The 11,433-nt window shown below is 26.8% G+C and overlaps 1 protein-coding gene across 1 annotated transcript; it reads right to left on the reverse strand.

Moving 5' to 3' along the window:
• Positions 1–10,382: 10,382 nt before the first annotated feature.
• Positions 10,383–11,206, reverse strand: LOC117175310 (predicted GPI-anchored protein 58). The gene is made up of 2 exons (XM_033365018.1): positions 10,833–11,206; positions 10,383–10,761 (listed from the first exon to the last, which is right to left on the reverse strand). The coding sequence occupies exons 1-2, from the start codon at positions 11,204–11,206 to the stop codon at positions 10,383–10,385; spliced, it is 753 nt and encodes a 250-aa protein (XP_033220909.1).
• Positions 11,207–11,433: the final 227 nt, after the last annotated feature.

Here is an 11,433-nt window from a genome sequence, read left to right on the forward strand (position 1 = left end):
AGTTTTTTCCGATGACTTCATGCAATTTTGGATCAATGTGAGTAATAAAAAAAAATGGCATACTTGAAAACTGTTCCGCGGTATGCTGCCGCATAACGCCCGGGTGCGAGCGCGAGGACTCCCTCTACATCCGGCTCTGTCACTCAATGAATTTCAATTTGTCCATTTTCTTATTAGACATTTTTCATAGTAAAAAAGTCAAGCTTTCTTTTGAGACTATTTAAGAAAAAAATCGTAGATGCCTAAATTGCGAAAAAAGTTAAATAAACAATTGATTTTTTGAAAAAATTGTTTCCGCAATTTTTCTGGTTATAAACAATTAAATAGGATGAAAGCGTGTAAAAAGCACTTTCCAAAACCCTCATTAAAATTTCAAATCGCGTAATTAGAAAGGAAGTTACAGGCGTTTGAATCTACCCCTGCAGGCATGGGGGTTGAAAATTCAACCCCCCCCTCACTTGGGGAGGGTTAGTAATCCTAGTCTATAAGTTTGTGGATTAACCACTGTTGGGTAGGCGAACATATTCCCAGAATTTAGAGACAATCGAAAAACATGACTTTTTGAGTTGGGGCAGTTGAGGAATAATGCCCCATTTTTTGTTTTAATTTTTCTTTTTGGTCAAAAAAACTCATCATTCGAGTTGAAAATTGGACTTTGTTGTTAAAAAATGGGTTTCTTTTTATTGAAAATGATTTTTTTTGAGTTAAGAATTAAAGTTTTTCGTTGAAAATTCTTCTATTTGTGTTTAAATTTGCCTTTTTTAGGGAAAACTCATAATTTTTTATTGAAAATTCAACTAATTGGTGGCAGATTGATCTATGTTGTTAAACATTCATTTTTTGTTGTTTTAAATTAATTTGGTTAATTTTTGCTTTAAGTCTCTTAACCTTTTGCCCTAATAGAGATATTTTTATTTTTTTGTGATTTTAATAGCGTTCGTCACGGTTTTAAAAAAATTTTCCACTTTTTGCCCAATTTTCAATCAAAGCGAGGTAGTACTTAATGCCAATAGAAATAGTGTTATAGCATATTTATTATTACTGCAAATAATATTTTATTAATATATCTCTAAAAAATTTCAGTTTTTTTTTCAAACAATTGTATAAAAATTCGTCTTCCGTTGTTCAAAATAAACTTGGTCTTATTCAAAAGTTAATATTTTTGGTTAAAAATTCTTACAGTTTTTCAAAAATTGAGGTTAAATTAATTTTTTTATTTGGAAATTAAATTTTTTGTTTGTAAATTCGCTTTTTTGTTAAAAAAAACTCATCATTCGAGTTTAAAATACATCTTTTTGTTTAAAAATTCATTTTTTCATTTGAAAATTGGACATTTTTGTTAAAAAATTGGTTTGCTTTTATTGAAAATAATATTTAATTTTTAATTAAAATATAAATTTATTGGCTTAAAATTCTTCTATTTGTGTTTAAATTTGTCTTTTTTGGTAAAAACTAATAATTTTTTATTGAAAATTCAACTAATTGGTTGAGGATTGAACGATTTTGTTAAAATTTTATTTTTTGTTACTTTATATTAATTTAATTAATTAAAAACTTAACCACACCATATTTGCTTCAAAATTATTTTGTTTTTATTAGTAAATTATAGAAGATTGGATCATTTAAAATTAATGATTTAATTTTTGAGTTAAATTGACTTACATAAAAAGTCACTGTTATCTAATTTGTCACTCGTAGAATCCGAATTATTGAAATCATTCCAAAAAAACTTGGAACCAGTCACTTTTGCCTGATTTAATTTTAGGGTTGACTTTTTCCGTTAAATAATCACTTAAAGTTATGCGTTTTTAATTCTTCTTTTCTTAATTTATTGCAGCCTCGCAAGGACTAGAAATAGTTTTCGGAATTTTTATTATTATAAAAAATATAAAATTTTAGTTATTGTCTATTGTGAAATAACTAAATATTTAGTGAAAAATTCGGCTATTTTATAGAAAATTTTACAATTTTTTACAATATTTTGTACAAAATTTGTACAAAGAATAATTTGTACAAACTTTGTACAAAGATACAAGATTTTTTTTAAATCAACTCTTTGGGGAAATTTTAAGTTTTTAGCTGATTATTAACTTTTTTATTAAAAATTCATATTTTCAGGTTAAAAATTCGTGTATTTCACTCGAATATTTTTTAAATTTAGAATTAACTGTTTTAACTAAAAATATAGTTTTCTTCCATTTTTACTTGAATATTGAGTTAAAAAGTCATATATTTCATAGAAAAATAGTTGTTTTTTTTCGCTTCTTACTTGATCAATTTTGCGAAAAAAGTCATCCAGATTGGTTTTAAAATTCAACTGTTGAATTGAAAAATAAGTTTTTGATTAATAATTAGCGTTTTATTAAAAACCTATATTTTCAAGTTAAAATTGATCTTTTCGACCTGAATGTTCAACAATTTGATTGAAATGATTCTTCTTACTTGGCTAAAAATTATTTCTTATGTTAAAATTCTTCATTTTCGATTGAAAATTGATTTCTTTTAGTGAAATATATAAGTATTTTGTTCAAAATGCGTCTTTTTTGTAGAAAATTCCCAATTTTAGTAAAGCATTTATCTTATTAATAGAAAAACTAACTATTCCTTTTCTGATTGAAAATTAACTTTTTTGATTAAAATTTGTGATTTTTAATTACATGTTCAATAATTTGATAAATATATTTTTTTATTTGACTGGAAATTCTTTCTTTTTTAAAAATTCTTCATTTTAGTTTAGAAGTTCCTTTCTTTTAGTCTTTTTGAATTAAAATTTATACGATTTGTTTGAAAATTGAACTGCTTTGTTAAGAATAACTTTTTTTAAAAGATTAATCACTTTAGTTAAAAATTCATCTCTTTATCTGAAAAATGATAATTACACTTAAAAATTAATTTTTTGGTTTTAAATTCTACTATTTGAACTTAAAAATTAAAAATATAAATTTAGTTTAGGTGATATTTTACAATCTAATTTACTCGAATCAGTGCAAATCCCTACTTACTTGATGCTGTGACCCATTTCTAGCTACCCTCGAAATCCAAAGATACGAGCACCAAAGATACAAGCGCTCCGTAGATACGAGCGTCCCTACTCCGAGGGAGCAAGCGGAATTTTCCCCCCTCTACCACGGCCATATTTGGGAGGCAGGCGCGCATGGGTGCGCGCTACATTAAATTCAGTGTGCGCATGTGCGTAGTAGGCATTTGTGTGCTCTCACGCATTACCCCGAAATTTAAACGTCGCATGAGTAGAAGCCCCTTTTTCGCTCGTATCTTTGGAGTTCCTAATTCCGGAACTTTTTGTATTACTGAAGTTTTAGTGTATTTGAATTAGCAAAATTGCGTTGTTTTTGAGTGAAAATTATTACTAATTTGATCCAATGCTCTATTTCTTACGGATTCAAATATAAAGAACGAGATAAAAATGTCTTACTTGTACCAATCGTAATAATTTACTTATAGGCATAAATACGATATTATATTATTATAAATATATTTACCAATAGAATGAAGTAAGACCGAGAAAACGAGGAGGAAACTACCAATAAGGCTCTTCATTTTTCTCATTAGAAAAAGGTTTGAGAGGATAAACTGAACCAATCCAAGAATCACAATAGATAATAAATTTTTATTAACTAAAATTTTAATTTTATTCCAAACAGTGGAAAAATTTGTGTGATGACGCAAGACATAATAAGAAATTCTGTTATCAGTTATGTTTGCCAAAGAGAAAATAGCCTTGTAAATTACAGTGTTCAAATGTCATCTACCTTTTAGACACCAATATTTGCTCACAAAATTAAGTTAAGGATCGTGAAAATAAAAAAATCACATCCTTTTTAATGAATCAAAATTCTATTCAATAAATATATGCTGTTGAAAATTGATCTGTTCTGTTGGAAAGTAATTTTTCGGTTGAAAAGTAATTTTAAAACCAAAATAACCAATTTTCAACAAATAAAGATTTTTAACACATTAAAAAGAATATTTGATATAAATTGTTTAACTTCAAGCCAAAAGACGAATTTTCTCCACAAAAATTGAATTTTTAAACCAAAATATAACTTTTAAGCAAAAAATAAATTTTCCACTAAACTGATTTATTTTTACCTAAGAAGCATGCAATTTCAAACCAAGAAAATGATTGTATTTACTAAAAAAAAATTCAAGTCAAAAAGATCAATCTTTCAAAAATGGATTGGTTACATTTTCAGTTATAAAATTAATTTTATACAAAAAACAGGCTTTTCGATTAAACAGTTAAATTTGATACCAAAGCCATAAACCTTCAATCAAAAACATAAATTTTCAACAATGTAGTTTAACTTTTACTCAAATAGTTAAATTATCAATTGAAACATATTATTATTTATCAATTTTCATCTAAGATAAAAATCGTTATGAAAAAAACTGATTTCTGACCAAAGTGATTCAACCATATCTTACCAAAAAAATTCTTAAAGCAAAACGATAAATTGTTGAAAAAATAGTTGAATTTTCTGTTAAAAAAATTTCAGTTGACTGTTCACAATCAAAATATGAATTCTCAGACAAGATAGAAAAGAGGCAATTTATTTTAAAACAGATGATTTTTTTTTAATTTTGTTAAATAGTTAAAATTTCATCCAAGAAAGATTCCATTTGACTTTTTAAGATCAAATCATAACTTTTACAATAAAACATTTTCCTAGCCCAAAAGGATAAATTTTTAACAAAGAAGTGGAATTCTCTTCCAAATAGTTGCATTTTTATCTAAGAAAGATGAAATTTGTACTAAAACAGATGAATTTTGAATAAAAACGATGTTTCGAAATTGAATTTTTATCCTGAAAAGATTTCACTTCATTTTTCAACACGAAAATATAAATTCTGTAAAAAATTAATTTTTTTCAATGCCTCTTAAAAGTACTTTTCGAATAGGGAGGTTAAAAAAGTCACCCTTTCTTCATTTCGGGGGAGTACTAAACGTCTATACTTGCCCAGACGAGTTTTCGTAGATTTCATCTATTCATTTTTTTTAACAAAACATATAAACATATTTCGATTTTCGGATAATAGCCAAACTATTATCCGAAAATCGAAATATGTTTAAAAAATTTTTTTTAACAAAACACGCCGAATTTTCTACGAACTACAAAATTAGAACATTTTTGTTTGGTATTTTATTCCTCATTGCGGCAAAGCCCCCCCCCCCCCCCCCCCCCCCCCCCCCCCCCCACACACACAGCTGGCATGGCTCGGCGCAGCGCTCTCGCTCAGTCAGCGACGTGAGGGGAAGTCGAGTAGAGAGGGTAAGACGAACAGGTAGGCGGCGATCAAGTGAAAATCCGCCGTTTAATAATATAAAATTCGAATATATTTAGGTTCAACGAAACTTAAAATGAATTTAAATTTTTTTAAATTACTACAAATAATTTTTCATAAAAATGAAAATGTTTGGTTAGATTCAACTGTTTTGTTGGAAAATCGTCTTTTAAGGTTGTAAATTCAAGTATCTTCACAGAAAATTTACTTCTTATATAAAATTTATATTTTAATCTTGAAAAGTCAAGCTGTATTTTTTAAAATAAAAATTTAACTATTTTGTTTTTAATTTTCTGTCCATTTTAAAAATTCGTCTACTTTCGTAGAAATTGCCTTTTTCGTTGTCAAAAATTCAACTTTATTTCAATAATATTCTTCTTTATAGTTCGAAAATTCATTTCTTTTGGTAGAATGTTCATGTTCGTTGGTTAAGAAGACATTTCTGTCATTACAATTTATCTGTTTTCATCGAAAATTGCACTATTTTGATGAAAAATTGTTCTGTTTTATTTTTAAATCATGTTGTTTAAAGGAAAATTGATTCGCCTTTTTTGTTAGAAAAATAATCTTGGTTGAAAATTAATTTTCTCTGTTCAATATTAATTGCTTTCATCAAAAATGTAACTAATTTGTAGAAAATTCTTTGTTTTTTGTTTAAAAGTTTAACTACACAATTTGTTTGAACAGTCGTTTTTTCGCTCAAAAATTGATTTTATAAACTTAAAATTTAACCATTTCATTTATGGTTGATTTTTTTTTAGATGAAAATTGAACTATTTGGTTAAAAATTAAATTATTTGCTTGAATTGAAGATTTCCAAAATTGTCAAAAAATAACCTAGAAGATTTTCAGACTTTTTAAAAATTTTTCAGCTTTTATTAAAAGTTGTAGGAAACATTCGAATTATTTTAAACATTATTCAGAAGTTTCAAAAGAATTTCAAAAATCATTTAGAAGTTGAAAGATTCCAAGTATTAAGAAATAAAATTAAATTCAAAAATTTTATTAAGATTCCAATGAAAATTAAATATTGTTTTTTATCTTATAAAATTAATCTTAAGAGAGTATTGTCTTAAAATGATATTTTTTTTTAAATAGCTTATTTTAATTCATGATAAAATTTATTAATAGCTGTTTCCCAACATACAATTCAAATTAAAAATTGCTTTTTGGATTTCACCCCCATAAGCCTATTTTATGGGGTCCTGAGAAAATTTATGAGTAAAAATTGTGTTTTCCTAGTTTTTAGCATTAGTTATTATTTTTTACGACATACTTTAATTAAAATTGTTTGCAATATATACAGAATTACTTTCTACTAATTTCTAAATAAATTGTTTCTACAATTTTTATTATTCTTTGTAGCAATTTTCTTTCAGAATAGTGATTTTACTTTTTCAGTTAGCATGAGGCAATAATCAAAGAAATTTAACATAAAGTTATATTTCTTTAATTTCACTTTACATGAGTTTCGTTTTAAATAAAAAGCACAAAAGTTAGTTTTTGTATTTTCTGAAAAATTCCAAATTGGCGCTTAGAAGATTCTTACATTGCAAACTTCTAAAATAATTTTTATTGAATTTTTTATTTTAATCAATTTTGAGAAAAACTAATGCGCAATTTAAATAAATTAATTTTCAAAATACACTTCATTTATTTTTTTAGGCGTTATAGTCTTTTTTGAAAATCTTGGAAATTCTCTGAAATACTTTGAGATGTTCTAAAATATCTTACCTTGACACGAAAAACTTTAAAAGTAATGAATTATTTCTCAGTTAATAATATTAAAAATTGTGGAAAAACTATGTTTTACTTAATTTTACAAGAAACTTTTTAATTTCAAATTCTTTTTTGATTTTTCTGGTTGAAAATTTCGCCAAAAATATATATTTTTTTAATTAGTTGAAAATTAATTTCTTTAATTTGAAAATTTAATTATTCTATGTTTGGAAGAAATATTATTGTTTTTAGGTTAAAATCCAAGCATCTGGCAGAAACTTCGTTTATTTTCGTTTATATTGAAAATTTTGAATATTTTAATAAAAATTTGTCCTTTCAGTTAAAAATGAAACTATTTGATTAAAAATCCTGTTTTTTATGTTGTTGAAAATTACTTTTTTTAATTACAAATTTTAATAATCCATTTTTTGTCACAAAATTCTTATTTTTTTATTCAGAAATTCCACTATTTGTAACCAAATGTATCCCTTTTAGTTGAAAACTCAATTATTTGGTTGAACAATCATGTATTTTATTAGAAAATCGTATTTGTGGTGAAAAATTAATCCTTTCTATTAAAAATTTAACTATTTGGTTGAAAGTTGATCGGCATGCTTAAAAATCAATTTGTTAATAAAAATTGATAAATTAAGTTAAAGATTCATCTTTTTAGTTTAAAATTTATCTAAATGGTTAACAATTCGACTCTTTTTTTGGAAATGGAATATTTGTACTTAAAATTTGAAGAATTTAAGGTCTTCCAAATTGAATTTGACATAGTACCCAAATTTATCTTACTACAAAAAATGTATTCCCCTTTTGCACTTTTTTTTAATTTATCTGTAATTTCCACAATGTATTATATTATTTCAATTAATAAATTTTTAAAAATCGATTAATTAGTTAAAATCCTGAGTACTTTATAAAATTAGTTGAATTTTTACTCATGCAGATTTAGAGAAAAATAATTAAAATTTAATTCATTATTAATTTAATTAAAAATTTAAATAATAATTTATTAATCAATTAATGTAGTTGACAAAGTGTAAGCGTCCCACTGTAACTTTGTAAGTGGAATAATTAAATTTTTATGCATAAATAAAAATTTAACAATTATCAGATTGGAAAATATTTGAGTTAGGCTAAGAGATATTTACAAGTTTTGAGAGAATCCAAACTTAATTTAAAACTTGAAAAGATTTTGAATAACAAGGAAATTGATTTACATTTTTGAAGGTATCGAAATTTTTTTTTTTTTTTTTTTTGAAAAATTAAGTTAAAAAAAATAATTAATAAGATTTACAACATTTGCAAAGAAAGAATCTGGATAATTTTAAGGTCTTCTTTTTTACTTTTGCAGGAGTTTCAAAAAATTGTAGGGTAAATTCTGGTTCGAAGATAATAAATTTATTATAAGATTCATGGAAAAAAAATTTATGAATTTGTTAGAACAAAGTTTTATCCCAAAATAGAATATCCCAAAATATTTTGAACAAAATTTTAATGTATAAATTCATGTTTCTAGTTTAAAATTGCTTGAAATTATAACATTTTGAAAATTTATTAATTTTTTGAATAATTTTTCAATTCATAGCATTGTAAATGATAGCTTGGATTTTAATTTTTTCAATTTGCAAACTATACAATGTATGAAATTTAAATTTTTTCAGTTCAACGGCTCATAATTGGAAAATTTTCAATTAAAAAGTGTTATGAGAATAAAAATACAAAACAGTACAAAATTCGGCTCAATAATATAATTATAAGCTTCAAAAGCCTACATAATTACTGAAATCCTTCGAAATTATATCAAATTCCGTGTACTCTGTTGAATTTTTTTGAAACATTTGGAAATCTTAGAAACCCTCTGAAATTCTTTGGAATCTCCAAAAATATCTTACCTTAACCCGACAAACTTCAAAAATGTTGAATAATTTTGTGAGTAGTAGTACTTTCAGAAATTGTGAAAAAACGGTTTTTACCCTGTTTTTAAGATAGTTTTTAATTTCAAATTTTTAGAAAATTTTATAGAACATTTAAACTAAATTATTGTAACTTAATAAGAAAATCGAACTATTGTTGGTTAAAAGTTAATTTTGTTGATGTTAAAATTTTTATCATTTGGTTAAACATGCACCTCTTTTGGTAAGAAATCATCTTTATTCTTAAAAATTCAACTAATTGGTTGAAAATGAACTTCTTTGTTAATAATTAATTCATATATATTTTAAACTGAATTATTCTTCTTCTATAAAAAATAAACCTTGTCGCTGGAAATTTAACTTTTAATTGATTTTGAACTTTTTTGCTAAAAATTCGCTTTTTTGCTTGAGAGATCATTTTCTTTATTCAAAATTTAACTATTACATTTTTGGTCCGTAGAAAACTAATCTTGTGGGTTTAAAATTCAAACTTCTTAATTTGAAGTGGAACTGCTTTGATTAATTATTATTATTTTTTTATTTTTTGTTAAAAATTCATCATTTTAGTAAAAAATTCTACTATTTCGTCATAAGTTAATTTTTTTCATATTTTTTTATTGAAAATTTAGTGGTTTTATAAAAAATTCGTCTTATTGACTTGAAAATTCAACAATTTCATAGAAGCTACAACTATTTTGCAGAAAATTACCTCTCTTGTTGGAAATTTATATTTTTTATACAAAACTAAATCACTTTGTTTGAAAAGTAAACCATTTGAGAATTTGAAATTAACTTTAATGTTGAAAATTCTTCTTTTTCGGTCAATTTAAACAAATAAAATTCGAATCGAATAAAATATATTTTTTATATAGAGTCAAACAAATTTTTTTGTTATATAAGCAAACATTGTTGTAATTTTAAAAATTCATCATTTTTGGTTAAGAATTCAGCTATTTGGTAAAAATTGAGCTGTTTTGTTGAAAGTTTATTTATTTTGTTTAACATTCAACTATTTTTTAAAGTGATCTTCTTGTTCGAAAATTTAACTGTTTTCTTTAACCTTAATCCTTTTGGGTTTAAAATTCGTCTTTTATGGTAGAAAAGTCATCTTTCTTGGTTTAAAAGTCATCTTGCTTAGTTCAAAATTAAATTTTTGTGTGGAAACTTTAACTTTTCGGCTTCAAATTTCAGCTGTTACAAAAAAACTATTTCTCTGGCTTAAAAATTCTACTATTTGGTTGAAAATACAACAACTAAATATTATTGTATCAATGATATTGGTCTTTAATGTTTTGAAACTTTTTAATGTAATTTAAATTGGCTTGCAATCTTCTGATTCAACTTCAGTTCAAAAATCATATTATATTTTGAATAACATTTTATTTTAATTAATGGAATGATGTTTATTAAAGGATTGAGTTCTGCAGCTTCTAAAGCCTAGCAGGAGGTTTCCCACATTCCCGGGATTTTGGCTGTGACTTCTGCTTGTAGGGCTGGGGCTTCTGTTTGTGGAACTGAGGCTTCTGTTCGTAGATCTGCAGCTTCTGCTTGTGGAGCTGGGGTTTCTGCTTGTGGATCTGGAGCTTCTGTCTGTGGAGCTAGAGCGACTGCTTGCAGGACTGGCGCTTCTGCTTGTGGAGCTGGGGCTTCTGCTTGAGGAACTGGGGTTTCTGTTCGTAAATCTGCAGCTTCTGGTTGTGGATCTGGAGCTTCTGTCTGTGGAGCTAGAGCTACTGCTTGTAGGGCTGGGGATTCTGCTTGTGGAGCTGGGACTTCTGCTTGTGGAGCTGGAGCTTCTGTTGTGGAACTGGAGCTTCTGTTCGTAGATCTGCATTTTCTGCTTGTGGATCGGGAGCTTCTGCCTGTAGAGCTAGAGCTACTGCTTGCAGGGATGGCGCTTCTGCTAGTGGAGCTGGGGCTTCTGCTTGGGATGTTGGTGCTTCTGCTTGTGGAGCTGGGGCTTCTGCTTGTGGAACTGTGGTTTCTGTTCGTAAATCTACAGCTTCTGCTTGTGGATCTGGAGCTTCTATCTGTGGAGCTAAAGCTACTGCTTGTAGGCCTGGGGCTTCTGCTTGTGGAGCTGGGGCTTCTGCTTGTGGAACTGGAGCTTCTGTTCGTAGATCTGCAGCTTCTGCTTGTGGTTCACTCCACAAAGCATGAAAATATCGTGCAGGTTCATATTTAAATGTCCTCATGGGATCAGGCTCAACTGCAATTTCACGCAGTTGTTCTTCATTATTCGCCATAGGTGCAGTCTGCATCTTGGAAAGAAAATTTAATAAATAAAATAAATTTTTTTTATTTATTTTCAGACTTAAACGTCTGAAGTACTGGCTCCTAAAACAGGGGCTTAGTAAAACATGTAGGGTAAATCGAGTCGTACGCTTTTCATTTAAGGAAACCCATAGCAAATCATGAAATGCAACCATTTTCTTCGTTCCCTCCATATTTATTATAGGAGAAGCCTCTATCCCCCCCCCCCCTTTTT

Source organism: Belonocnema kinseyi, chromosome 6, assembly GCF_010883055.1.
Source record: "Belonocnema kinseyi isolate 2016_QV_RU_SX_M_011 chromosome 6, B_treatae_v1, whole genome shotgun sequence".
Lineage (NCBI taxonomy): Eukaryota > Metazoa > Arthropoda > Insecta > Hymenoptera > Cynipidae > Belonocnema > Belonocnema kinseyi.